The following is a 14648-nucleotide window of genomic DNA, read 5'->3' on the forward strand; positions in this document are numbered from 1 at the left end:
GTAATGACAATAAAGTTGAATCTCATCTCATCTCATCTCATCTCATCTATCTATCTATCTATCTATCTATCTATCTATCTATCTATCTTTTAATTAGCATACTAATTATGAAGGTAGTCCTTGTTGTCAACCAACTCTGTCATAAAAGGGCAGATTATTCAAAATGGTAAACTGTCTTTTAGTTTTGAGGTTAAAACTTAATATATTAATGATTGCAAACATTAAACAAGAGTTTGTACTACTAAGTGAACTGCTGCAGCCTACTGTTACCCTAAATAATGTCTCCATCATGGCAAACTTCAGGCATGTTTATGTCAAAAAACAATTAAATCCAACAAGAGTATGACTTTCTACATAACACAAACGAAAAACCATATGCAGAAAAATTCTTAGTAGTTCCAGTTATAGTTTTCTTGGTAATTATTACACACATCCTTGTGACCTTTCGAGAAAACTCGTAGTAACTATAATATTGTACATGGTCCCTTTACAAATAAAATTGAGAAAATGTAAAATATTTAATCATCAAAAACATTTAAACATGTTGCTAATGATTTATATTAAGTTACAAGTGTTGATTTAAGCTTGTTTTTATTGTAAAAATTGTAAAATAAACCAGACATTCACACAAAAAACTAAAATATTCCTACTTTATTTACATTTAAGACACATCTGCATTGCACTACACAGATTATCGAAGAGGTAAAATAAAGTATAAGCTGTTAAATCATCATTAATTCTGCCTATTTCATCTCCATTGTAAGTAAAGTGCAAGACAGTTAAGGCAAGCTCAGGAAAAAACATAAATATTTTCCTATTCACACCTGTTTGTGCCTGCGAGCTGATTCCTCAAAATAGTTTGACCCTGTGAACAAACTGTGCAGATGATCATTTATCATCTCCAACGCTTATATGCCTAATCATTAAGTTGTTGTCCCTTACACCACCGTCAATCCTCCCTCCCATAGTTATGCTATGAGCGGGTATACAAAAACAACACAAACTTCCTTACTTCCTCATTAGAATGAGATTAAATGAAAATATTAAATAAAAGTAGTTACTTTGGTCCTTGCAAATGCCTTTATCAACATGATAAACGGATCTCTGCCTCCTTTTATGTGCAACATATCCCCTGATAGCTGATTATGCACCACATTTTTATTTACACAATATGAAATTGCAAACACGAAAGCTAGCTTTTCGTCAGATGAATAAGCATCTTTGCTTCATAATTGTCCCAACAACTCCACCATTTTGTCTTTTAAATGAATGAAAGTTGCTTTGCCTGCCAGCACACAGAAGGTAAAATCACCTCAGGCTGCTGCTGCTGCTGCTCCCGTCTACATAATAAACTACACATTTTTAAAATTGGAGTTGGAGGCAACAAGCCTGTAAAAGTCATGTGACAAGAAGTTCAATTGAATTCAGGATTGCAGTTTCATGCCAGGGAATAGATGGCATTCATTGGAGAGTGGAGCTCCACACTTCCAACACTGAAGTCCACCTCCCTGATGTCTCTCCTGGTTCCTGTGTACTGGCCAATGAACGAGCCGTCCTCATTAAACTGTATCTCTCCTCCTTCACCATAGTCCACCAAACTGTCGTCACTGTCTGATCGCTTCATAATAGACTCGATAGATGGCTGGCCCCTTTGAAGTCCTCTTTCCTCCTCTCTGCAAAATAAAACACACAAAAATAATATTTTAAATAGGCATTATTTCATCAAAAGGAAACAGAAAATACTGATAGAAATCAGCCTGATGTTGCAGTACATAGGACATGGACATACCGTCGAGGGTAGGGCAGAGTGGAGACACGTGCTATCCTGAAAAATCAAAAGATTTAGTTTCTAATCAGTTTTTGTATGACAGGATCTGTGATTTTGTAGAATAACATTTCATCCCCACTGCATGAACAAGGGGATGTTTATATCCTGCAAGATGTAAACATTTTAATGTCAAAAGTGTCAATATGACGGTGTTAAGTGTTTTCATACCTTTCAAGAGACCTTGAGTGATTCAGTGGAAAAAGAATTGAAAGATGATTGAGGTTTGAGGGAATAAGGTTTAGATAGAAAAGGTAAATAAGGGGAAAAAACAGGAAAAATAATGTAAGTAAGAGTTACCATAAATAATGTCATACAAGCTTTACATTGGTTTGACCTGTGTCTGTGCATCATTGCTTAAATTCAATCAACCTTCACAATTATAAATGTATAAGGAATTCAACTTTCAAGTTTTGTGTGACATCGCGTATAGAATTAGAGTGTTATTTTTTTTCTGAGTAACACAGAATGTAAATATAATGTTTGTTTACAACATGGCTCCAATGGGAGACCCTGATTAAGATAACAGATTTGTGATGCACAGCAACAGGGAAAACATGTAAATATATGATGATAGTGCTCTACAGTGTTGGGTATAGTATAATAACTACTGGTGTACTGTATAAATAAGTTTGTTTTATGTAATGCGCTTTATAACAAATTCAATAATGAATTGATCTATCTATAATCTTTTTCTTTAACCATCTGTCTGCTGTCTTTCTTACCGATAGTCAAATGATCCCTCCTGATCTTTGTCATCCATTGGCTCCAGTGAAATGTCTTTCTTTTCTCGTACTGAAATTAAAACAAGCAAATATAAAGTATACTGTGTCGTACATCATTGACTAGAAGTAAACAACACTGTACCTGGGTATTTCCCCCCTCTGCTCCTCTTAATGAAGCACACTATAAGTAGGATGAGCACAATGAGAGCCACAGCACACATGATCCCGATAAACCAGCCCTGAGTGGTGATGTCAACCTGGTCCGTAGCATACGCTGAGGTACACACAAAAACATGCACACACCTTCTTAGTCCACAAATAATCCAAGTCGATTCTTCAAAGTAGTTCTTTTTTTTTATCAATAATAAACAAAGTGTGTTCATTATGCAAAAAGGAGTACATTACTTTCAGTGGTGTAATGTGGGGATTCCTCAGTATGCCACTCCCCTATCCCGAGCTGAGTCCGAGCAGCTACAGAGAATCTGTATCGAGTGTAGCGGTCGTATCGCCGCATTGAGAAACTTGTAACATTTGGAGGAAAGTCCTCCACCCGCAACTCTTCTCCCCTGGTGGCATTCACTGTGGAGAAAGTAGAAATTACAGAGCGTAAGGAGGACTCTTAATGCCGGTACAGTGCACAGAGTTCAGCCATTAAGGACCTCACTTGCTTAGAAAGAGCCTACATAAGTGTTCATTACACCTTCAAGTACACAATTCAGTGGTATTTAAGTCTTTGAGTGCATATCTGAGTCTACTGTTGTATACTACAGGGACATGGACTCAAGTGTCATAAGAAAACATTTTCTTTGGTAAAATAAACCATTTCTTCTTCAGCTTCTCCTTTGACTGAAGAACTATACATTATGCTTTGAAAGTGAAGTATGTGATGGGATTAAAATCGTGTGGGGGATTGGAGTGTTTCAGATCAGTGTTACGTATGGCATACCTGTCTGGTACTTGAGGGAATATCCAGTCACAATACCATTAGGTTCAGCTGGCAGCTCCCAGTCGACATAAATACTGTCTAAATGCCGCTGCTGGATCCTGAAGGATTTTGGAGCAGATGGTACTACAGACAGAAACGCAGCAGGAGACAATAAATAAGAATTTGTGATCTGGTAGATGATCCCTTGTTATTGGATAGGTATTGTGAGGCTTAATTACCTCCTTCAGGTGTTGAGAAGTGTATGTAATTACTGGGCGGACCTTCGTATCGATTGTTTGTTGCCACTATATACATCTTGTAATTGCTGTAGGGTATGAGTCCTGCGAGGACACCAGACGGCTCTGGACCGTTCTCCGGAAATGATTTGGACTTCATAGCTCTGTTGACCCTTAACCACCTCAGCTGGCTGCTGTCCCTCCAATAGTACACCTGAGAGATGACAACACACGCACACACACACGCGCACACACACACACTTCTGGTTAAGTATATTATATTCAAGAGTTTAAACAAACCCACATGGATACAGTTATTTAAGTTAAGTGTTATTTCTTTTTTACTTTTTATTGTTTTTACTTTTCCCTATTTCTTGTTTACCATCAATACAAAAGTAATGTCCATTCATATTTATGTAACAATAAACAAACCTTGTAGTCCTTCAGTTCTCCCATCATAGAGTTTCGTGTCACTGGGTCCCAGTGCACAGTCACTTGGGTGCTCTCAATGTCAGACACTCTCAGGTTGAGTGGTGCAGTTACAGGACCTGAGGAAGACAAGAAACAGTCAGTGCCACAGTGATCGTATGTGTTGCCATAACAATACTGCAATGCATGGCTTAAAGGAGAAACAGTCTATTTGTTCTCTAAATACATGTAAGAGCACAACATTTTGGATATGAAGGTAGGTAAATGAAGAAATACACACAATAATAGAAAAACATCTTTTGGAGAAAGAAAAAGTAAAACATAAGAGTTAACATCTGCTGTGAGAAACTATACTGTATATAAAAGAGCAGCATATGTTTAAAAAATCTTAGGTTTTCCCTTTTTAATTTTATTGTGTGGCTTTTACTGCATGTATTTTAGTGTAATTGGACAAAACTATATATTAGAAAAAAATACATGGGATTTAGAAGAAGTCATCAAGAACTGAATAGTGAACTGAAATAGTAAACGTTCCCTTTAAACTCTTCGAAACAGAGTTAAAATCCAAATTAAGTGCAAATTGAAAAAATAATAGAATTGTGAAAGAACTGCAGATTGATACGCATTACCATTCACTCCAATATATCAGGAAATATTGAGTTTGTTGTTTTATTTTCGACTACTTTCCATTGAAAATATTTCAGCAATTAAACAAATTGTTATTTGTAAAATACGGTAGTTGGATTAACATCCTGAAGTTTTGAGTGTGCATAGTAGGAGACTAAATAAAATGTACTTTGACATTTTATTGATTTTACATCCTTTCATATAGAATGATGCAGCAGACTGAGGTACTCACGGTCTTCTCCGGAGTAACCAGTCACAACAGGAGACTCAGGACCCAGCCCAAAGTCATTGACAGCCTGTATTTTTATGTCATAAGGAGTGAAGGTATCAGCGTCGTAGATGTAGTATTTTAGCCATTTGGTGGTTGCATTCTTCCACTCCTCTCGAGAATCTTTCCTTTTCCACCACACTAGATACTTTAAGTGGGGTCCATTCCACTCTCTGTACGTCAGAGGCTGAAACAGGGACCAGCATTGGATGAAATCACAATGGAAAAGCTTGATAACATAAAAAGTAAAGACAGACAAGACAGTTTTACAGTTTATTACCTCCCAGCTGATCTCCATATTGTTCCTCCATGTACCAACACCCTTTAGGTTCTTTGGAATGACATCTGGGGCTGTGCGAGAAAAACAATTGAGATTTTAAATGACTGGTTTTTAAAGGAATTGATTTGTGTTTCAGAAAATATGCAAATTCACAGCAATGAAAACTGGAGCAAAGTTATATTTCCCACACTAAAGAACTTTCAGCCTTTCCATTTTCAATTGTAAGTTAACCCCTGTCTAGGAAAAATCCACACTTTCTCTACATTGTGACAACATTTTTGCAAACTCAAAACTATCTCTGACAAAAAAAAAAAGTAAACCAAACCCACGTGCACCGCTGCTCTGAAAGCGTTTAGATGGACGACTTGGGCGACTCATCCCTATTTCATTGACAGCGATGACCCTGAACTCGTAGTAGGTGAAAGGGGTAAGATGCAAGATGACCGAGTTGAGGTTCCCCGGGTACGTTGAAAGATTCCTCCACTTCCCAGGCAGCCAGTCATCATCGTCGTATTGAACTATGTATTCTATAACGTAACAGGGTTGTAATGAAAAAATATCTGAAATTGTAAAACTCACAACATTTTGTTGGTTTCTGTAGTGGCTGTAATGGCTCTAACCTGTAATAGGGTTATGGTTACTGGCTCCAGGAATCCAACTCAGTCTTACACTACGTTCATATGGATCTGATAACTCCAATTTAGTGGGAGGCTCAGGGCGGTCTGAACACAAACAAAATGAACAATTAAAAAGCTAACTTGCTGTATGATTGATAAAATGTCTCTCCTTTTAAACATGTCATACCCATCACCATTAGGCGTGCTGAGGCTGACTTCTGGTCCAGTTCACTCTTGATGATACAGGTGTAATTTCCCTCATCGCCTCTATTCACATTTGTGATGACCAAATTTGATTCATCCAGAGAGATTCTGAAGATTGAATAGATGTAGGCAAAAACCTCAAATCAGAATGCAAATTGGTTCACAAAATAGACTATATATATAAAAAGGGCTTTTACCCTGTGTCCAAAAAATAAGCTTGTTTGAAGGTGAGATGGCTTAAATCTGCATGATTGGTATATATATATATATATATATATATATATATATATATATATATATATATATATATATATATACCAATCATACAGATTTATTTATCTTACCTACTGTAAAAATAGCTGAGCTCTTGTTTAAAAATAGTTAGAATAATCGTGTGACTCTTTAAAGACATACCTCCAGCCATATGTTACCATCCTTTTGTCTTTCATCCATGAGGTGGTGATAGGAGTCGTGAGATCTGCTTTTGCACCACACTCGAAGCGCACATCCGTTCCTCTGATGACTTTCATACTCTGTGGTCTGGTTACAATTAAAGTGGGCTCTGAAAAGAATTAAATAAAAACATGATGGATACATCAATCAAGACATTTAAGGGCAGGACTTTTAGTAAGAAACCGTGTCCCCCGCACCTTTGACCTCTACTCGGATCTGACTCTCATCTCTTCCTGCCAGGTTGCTGACGATGCACAGGTACGTTCCCTGGTCCTCTATCTGTATGCGCCTGATCTCCAGAGTACCGTTACTGTGGGTGTTGAAACGATTTCCTTCAAGATTCCCCTGTCCATATTTAGACCTTGGTGAGTGAAAGCACAACAAACAATGATCTCACAAACACTTTGAGCTTATGGCTGATTTCTCTCTTTACATGTTATTACTTAAACAGTGCAAACTCACCATCGCAAGTCAGGTACTGGAGAACCGAAGTAGCGGCAGTCTAAGAAGGTACGAGTGCCCTCTATAACCTTGATGAGTTCATTCCTCTGCCCAATAATACGAGGTGTTGCATCTACAAAAAATATTTAAAACGTATTATTTATTTCATTATAACATATGTTACTTATACTGTATTGTTTTTGTAACCTTTTTCCTTTAACCTTATAGTCCAAGGACTGCATGGACACACACACTTAAAGCTCCTGTGAGGGGTTTTTATCTGGTTATGAAACAGGTTGGCGTAAACGCCAATGCCTCTTTATCAGCTACAAAAGCAAACAAGAAAATCAGCACAAATACTGACTTATTTATTGATGCCTGAAACCTTTACCAGGGGTTAGGTGTCAAACAAAGTGATTAACAGCACACTGCTGAAACAGCCTTTTTATTATCCTGTTTTTGACAGCAAAAATTCTCAATGACTAATGTGTTTGTCTGTTATAAGAATAAGCAGAGCAATAACATACGTAGCACGTTGACGAAAGCATTGGCCAACAGGTAGCCATATTGATTGGAAGCATTGCACTGATAGACAGCATTATTTTCAGCCGTCACACTGCGTAGAATCAACGTATCTCCTGACACCTGTCTATTAGGCTGTGGTGTAGCAACTGTGAAAAAAAAAATATAAACACAGTGGCAGATTATATTATCTGCATGAACGTATACAGGTATTATTGAATTGAATTGGGCTTGATCTCCAAGAACTTACTTTCAATTGGTTCCCCGTTGATGAACCAGTTAATTGTGGGACGAGGAATCCCATCAGAACGACACACCAAGCGCCCATTTTCCTCAGGAGCCAAAACTAAATCTCTGGGCTTCTCCAACCAGAACGGAGCAGCTGAATGTAAAAGTACATTTTGTTTTTTCAAATAATCTTTTAGCACAAAAAAAAAAAAAAAAGAACAATATGGTTCTGAACATGTCTTACCTGCGACCTTGACCGTTATCGTGTGTTCAATGTATCCAATTTTATTGCTAGCAGTGCAGACGTATTCTCCAATATCATCAAAAGATGCCTTTGGGATTTGAATCATTTTATTAAAGTTTTTTACTTTCATTCTCGACGTTGCTACCAGGTCCTCACCATCTTTGGTCCATGTAATACGAGGAGTCGGCCTTAATGGTGATAAAAAAGGACAGAAACATTTTAGCCACATCATTTTTCTATCTTTTTGAATCATTTATACTGTTAAAAAAAAAGTGTGTATTGTTATTTTGGTTTTATACTCACACTCCTGCAGCGATACACTCCAGCAGCAGCTCCTCGCCCTGCAGGACCAGGATGGAGCTGGACGAGCCTGAGGGCGACAGCCAGGTGGGAGCAGCCTCAGCCACTGTACGAGCTGTTTGGTAGCACAGCAGAGGACAGCAGTCACCCATGTTTCAATAATTCACTAATTCCTAATACTGTAAACAAATTATGACAGGGAAGCTGCAGCAGAGCGCACACGCATGCACACACGCACACGCACACACACACACACACTCACCACAGTAAGTAAGTTAAGTTGCAGGGAACAATGATTCTTTTTAGAGAGTAGTCTAAAATAAGCAAGCAGAACACAGAAAGTTATTGCAATACTTTAGAAGTGCATCTAATTGGTTAGTTAAAGTTTGGTTAGCACAGCTAGCACATGTACATGTAAGTAAGTAGTTTAAAAGTAATAATGGAAGGATTCATATTGAAATAGTGGCAATGTCGCTTTGACCTAAGCAAGTGTCCAAAGTAATATTTACATCATGTTTAGAAAAACAATGTATTTTGCTTTGACTAGCCTTTTGTACACGTAGGTTAAGGAGGTTTTGAGTCAAAATGAAAAGTGCAAAAAAAGGCACAGGTACAATCATATAATCACACTTACTGGTAAGTACTTTTACAACAACGGGCATCTTCTGCTGGATTACATTCTTGTATGGAAAGCGAGCATTACAGCAGTAATCAGAATCAGAGTCATTGAACAAGACGTTTGAGAAGTACAGATCTCCATTTACTCCCATGGACACCCTGCGGTCCGGCCGCACAGGCTGCATGGTGGGGAACGCTGTCTGAATTGGCCAGTTGAACGGTCTTGCATAAGAGCCTGCATTAAATCATACAATTTAAATCACAGTCAGTTTACAGAAGGACAAAAAAGTACCACTAGAAGTTTGTGTTCGTAATATATCCTTAAAAGGATTGCTACACATTTTTAAAGTAATTGCTGAGTGACACTAACAGCTGGACATCCAGTAGGTTTCTGGTTTGGGCGGGCCAGGTGGAGGATCACACGAGAGGACCAAAGGCAGACCAACGCTGACCACCACGGGCTCCAGGATGTCCCGCGGCCACACAGGAGCTCCTACACAAACACATAGACATGATTTCACCTACAGCAAGGGTATAGTTTTCAGTGTCTGAAGGAGGGTGGTCATCAATCTTAACAGCAAAACAAACAAAAAAACAAAACAAAAAACACCAAAAATAATCAAAATTATCTCGAAGGGCAAATCTGTTTTTACTCATGTTAAGACAAAAACTAGCAATGAACGAGCAATGAATCCATCAACTTATATATATTACCTTTACATTTTAATCCTGATATAATTTATTCATCTGTGCTTAGTAACAGTTTGACGAAAATATTTGAAACACATCAGTGAGTGCCACATCAGGCCCACCTGAAACTTCATTCTGCTGCTGTTTTGATTATGTTTTCTCAAGACTGCAAAACCCAACTTTTTTAAGAGACTACTGAACATAATAAAGAAAATAAAAGTTCACATCAGTAATCCGTCTGTAAAGACTTTACTCTGCTGTGGGAACAAGTGTAGCACGCAGCAGAGGAGCATCAATTGAGTGGGAGAGTTTGACAGTGCTGAGAGTAGAACCAACTTATTTTTTTTATTTGAATTGTTCACAAATTATACACATTTTAAAAATATATATATTATAACTGACTGATTCCTAATTGTAAGGTGTTTTCTTTTTTATATGGTTCGATATTTACATAAAAGTGATCTTACTGTACAGTCGTAGTCTTATCTTGTTGGAGTATGCAGACCCATATTCATTGGAGGCAATGCACTGGTACTCTGCCTCATATTGTTCTGGGTTTTTCCAGGCGTAGATGTCCAGCGTCCCTGAGCGCCTGCGCATTGATGTTTGAGGGTCACGTGCTATGTTGAAGTACTTCCCGTTACGCCTCCAGGAGAAACTTCATGATGGAGATGAGAGAACAGACAGAAATCAGGGTGAGGTGTCTTGTAGATTATCAGATTTAAAACACTGGGTGTCATCAGCTCTTACATGGGATGAGGGTTTCCTTTGGCTTCGCATTCTATGACCATGGTGTCTTTGGGGTCAACAATATGATCCTTCACGGACTGCTTTATGATGGTCGGAGGCTGTCTGACTGCAGGCAGAGAAATACATCAACTTGGAAAATGTGAAACCTAATTGATAAGAAACAAAAAATCCCAAATGACGACATGAAAGTTGACTCACCTTCCAAAGGGATGTCCAAACTCCAAACACTCTGCCATAAAAGTAGCAGCAGCGCTGGTGAAAACAGTGTCTGCATCTTTGTAGTGCATGGAATCCAGCTACACTCTCCTTCACCAAATATCCTGTTCAATGAATAGTAATAGAAGACTTTACAACACATGCATGTGATGGAGATCAACAAAGAACTCTTCCATATTTTTAAAATCTATGTTTTGGGACTGATTAACGACAGCATTGATGCTTTTATGATGTTGGTGATTTTTATAATTATCATTTAAATAATCTGTTCTATACACCTTGTGTGTTGCCTCTGTGCCTTGCCTGTCAACACATGTCAGATCAGACTGAAAGCCGTGGTTGGCACTTCCTGATGTTGTTTCCTTCTTTCTAGTTCTGCTTGTGTTGTACTTACTCTCAGTTGTTTATCTCTTGACAAAAGCGTCAGCTAAAAGAAGTTGTAGAATTGCAAAACTGTTGGAGCAATTTTCTCAGATATTTGATTTTTTTTACAAGCTGTTAGATAATTCCACATCTTTGTGTGTTAACAGATTCACTTAGGTGAAGCTATTCCTGTATATAATCAAACTGTATAAAAGGTTTGGAAGATCCAGATATATAATATTACAATTAAAATTCACTCAGAACACAAATAGTACAGGATACATGAACACAACACCAACAAATAAACATGATTCACAGTTAAAGCAGTCATTCAAATGAAGGAAAACTTCAGTTAATCCATTTTGTTAATGCATATAAAAAAATAACTTTTTCTTGTCAGAGGTGAATGTGGAGATGGGAGAGAGGGTGAAGAGGTGAGGTCTATAAGCTTCAGCCTATGGGAGTCTGATAATTGTTTTTTTTGTGTGTTATCCTTTTATAAAGTCTAAAAGAAAATGTTGTGGTTTCAAGGAGAAATATAATCAAATTAAAATAATCTTGAATACCTCACAACTTTACAAAAGTACAGCGCTTGAATAATTGTATTTACTTATTAGACACAGAGACACATTCAGTACTCTCTGAATCTGACTCTCAAACATAATCAGTTATTGTCATCAAACCGAGCTTTAAAGCTGACATGGAAATGTTTCCCCCTGACATGCGTACTTACCTCTCTCATGTTAAAGTCCAATCAGGGCTCTCTTCTCCTCATCTCTGCAGCTTTCCCCAATGCACCAATAATCCCCACAAAATTATTTCTGTCTGTGCAGTTTGCCAAAATTATTTCTTAGACCTTCAAATATCAGGTCAAGAACCCTCCAGGAGTTCATTCACTTCAGTAATAGAGTTTCTGTCTGTGGCTGCCACTTACACTCTGCCCACCCATCTCATGAATAATGAATGAGCGTCATACACCACCTACTCCTCACCCACTCCAGTGCGCTGTTCTGACCGGCCTCTCATAACTCTGAACAAACCATCTCAATCAGATACAATTAGTTTGACATATTTAGCATATCAAACATTTGTCAGCACCGTAAACAACCAAGAGTGCAATAAATTATAACAAATGTTTGTTTTATCGTTTTTTTACTTGAGAATTTTCTGACTTTTCATGAAAAAATCTGCGAGCCTCGTGCCTGAATAATGATTGCTTTGACCTGGTTCAGTTCAGCAAAAATCTGATTGCTTTGGTCGAGAGAAAGCACAAAAACAATTTGCATTCCTGCTGGTTTGATGACATCAAAATGAAGGCTTTATTGTTGACTGAAGAGAGCTGGGGAACAGAGTATGAAAGCAATGCTTGTTTCTTTCATATGAATTTTACATGTGGCAAATCTGAAGTCTGATTATTCCCAGACTAAAATATCAAACATCCAGAATTTTCTCACCACAAATGCAGTTCTTTAAAAATCTTAAACTCCCTCCAGTTTCACACTTTTCCTATAATAATATTCAGGGTTAGTGCTATCTATCTATTTATCCTTTGACAGACATTTTGACAATAACTCAATAACTAAAAGGTCATTTCCATCCAGCTAAAATAATCCTACTGTCAAGGAAGGGTTTTTCTTTTCTTTTTTAACATTGCCAAGCACACAGGAGAAGCTGTATTTGTGTTAAACAAAAGCTATCTTAACGCCATTGACTGACCTGAATCCTGACCTGTGTAGGCTTTCAGGCATCCATGCAGGACGGCGTATACAAACCAGCACTGACTGGCTAAACAAAAGCCTGGTGTTGGGGATAGTGTGGGTAAAATAAGGTAAAGAAAATGTTGTAATTTTAGTTTGAGTAAATCTACTGCTCTTTTATTGATGATTTGACATTCTTCATTTTTAGTTTTAGTGTGAGAGCAGCTTATCACAGCTCTCAGGCCCTGCCTTCTCTGGCCCTGTTCCTGTCCTCTGTGTTAACCAGTGAAAAAAGACTTGACTCGCCTCACATAGTGGACAAAGGCAAAAAGGGGTATGTTAAGCTTCTTGGCTCTCTGAATGGACTTTTTCCAGCCTATACATTGAACTGAAGCAGGCCTGGCAGTGAGCAGTGATCAGTGCCATGCACCAGATTGCACAGTGAAGAGGCAGAGAGACGGACAGAGGCAGCTCAGTGACGACAACAAGGTCTCTATGCTTCCAGGGTCTCCTTTGGCACGTGTCGACCAGGGCTCGGGTGAGAGCAGATGGCATGTGGGAGCGTTCACAACTGCACAGGCTCCCTGTTCAGTATCCGAGCACCTATCATATACAATTTGACGTCACCTCATGAGGGAGAGCACAAGGAGGCCAGAGAGAAACTCTATGCCTGACACATTAAGTCATCCCAACTGTGCAGTCTTTAACTTCAACTGAAACTACAATATAAACATAGTTTAGAGTTAGCCGAGCTGCTTTATATAAAACATTAGCATTTAGCATGAGCTAGAGTGCGGTAGCTTGCAGTGTAGATACAAGCAGTAAAAATCTACATTAAGTCCTCCAGGGAATATGTGCTGCTTGGGGCGATTAGCTTGGGAGGTGGGGCGGTTTGAATGCTGTGTTTTCAAGCGAACAGTGCTGTGCAATCTACATTGCTTTAGAACTAAAATATACTCTGTGTTATCATGCTTATTTGTGTCCAAGTGTTCATTTTTATGAGAAATGTACTTCAAATGAGTAGCGGGAAAAAATGGCTGTAACAATTTAATCGACGGCTCTGTTGAGCGATTGAGCCGCAGTCTTTACTACGTTCGCAGAGTAGAGGAGGAAAAGCAAGAGGAAACGTAATGAAAAACAAGAGTCATCAGTCTATCAGCAGTGAGCCTGATTCAAATCAACACAATAATCTGTTGTGCTGTACCAAACTCAGGGACATTGTCAGTAAGTTAAATGTGTGCCTTGGTGAGCAGAAGTGGAGTGACGTTAGTTCAGAAAGCGATAAAGGCACATGGTGCATGTTTACATCCAGTCAATGCTCCAAACCAAAGAGGTGGACAGACATTGGCAGTGAAATTGTGATACTGCTAGCATAACTACGTTTCTCTACAGTCAGATAGTTAGAGAAACAATTCATCAGTTCACACCTGTTGTCGGAATATTGACTAATAAAATTGTGATGTAAAGTCATCTAATTGTCAGATAAAGCAGAATAATCGGTTGTTCGAACTTGTAAAAAATCTGATGACGCAGTTTTAGATCCATCCCACTTCTCAACTCAGACAATAACATCATTCAAACCTCGACTTCCATTGATAAGCATCTTGAACACCAGCTTCAGGGATTAAAACACTCCTTCATGGGTTGATACCCTCCTACAGCGCTTTTTTAAAGTGTCTTCATTCACTTTAATACATTGCACTCTATAAACAAAACCACAAACCTTTGTACCTACCTTTTTGTAGTGTAAGTGTTGTCTCGGCTCTTTGTTCCCTCTTTTCTAGTTGTTGCAGTGAGAGAAAACTCTTACTTTCTTCTCATCTTCTTTCCCAATGGATTAACAACATCATCCTCACAGTCAGTATGAACTTCCCAGCAGCCTCCAGTTGTGATGTCACTTTTTCATCCGAAAGCAGAGGTCAGAGTTGCCCATGTTGCCCACCAGGATGACTGTCCTGAGTTTTGGTCACAGGGCCCCGAGAGTCTGTTA

The 14648-nt window shown here is 38.5% G+C and overlaps 1 protein-coding gene across 3 annotated transcripts; it reads right to left on the reverse strand.

The window, feature by feature from the left end:
- Positions 1-809: 809 nt before the first annotated feature.
- On the reverse strand, positions 810-14606 carry nfascb (neurofascin homolog (chicken) b). 3 transcript variants are annotated; one of them, XM_079359765.1, is made up of 27 exons: positions 14394-14606; positions 10581-10702; positions 10383-10488; positions 10100-10290; positions 9313-9435; positions 8959-9177; positions 8328-8439; positions 8025-8212; positions 7803-7934; positions 7558-7701; positions 7052-7163; positions 6787-6950; positions 6551-6698; positions 6120-6244; positions 5936-6037; positions 5645-5842; positions 5316-5386; positions 5000-5222; positions 4144-4259; positions 3715-3925; positions 3497-3619; positions 2956-3129; positions 2693-2824; positions 2551-2620; positions 1997-2008; positions 1790-1825; positions 810-1673 (listed from the first exon to the last, which is right to left on the reverse strand). In XM_079359765.1, exons 2-27 carry the CDS (start codon positions 10654-10656, stop codon positions 1439-1441), a joined length of 3543 nt encoding a protein of 1180 aa, XP_079215891.1. In that variant the 5' UTR covers positions 10657-10702; positions 14394-14606; the 3' UTR covers positions 810-1438. The 3 variants fall into 3 exon arrangements, with proteins under 3 accessions (XP_079215891.1, XP_079215892.1, XP_079215893.1); XM_079359766.1 differs by lacking the exon at positions 14394-14606 and adding an exon at positions 11695-11925; XM_079359767.1 differs by lacking the exon at positions 1997-2008.
- Positions 14607-14648: the final 42 nt, after the last annotated feature.

The sequence above is a fragment of the Symphodus melops genome (assembly GCF_947650265.1).
Source record: "Symphodus melops genome assembly, chromosome: 13".
NCBI lineage: Eukaryota > Metazoa > Chordata > Actinopteri > Labriformes > Labridae > Symphodus > Symphodus melops.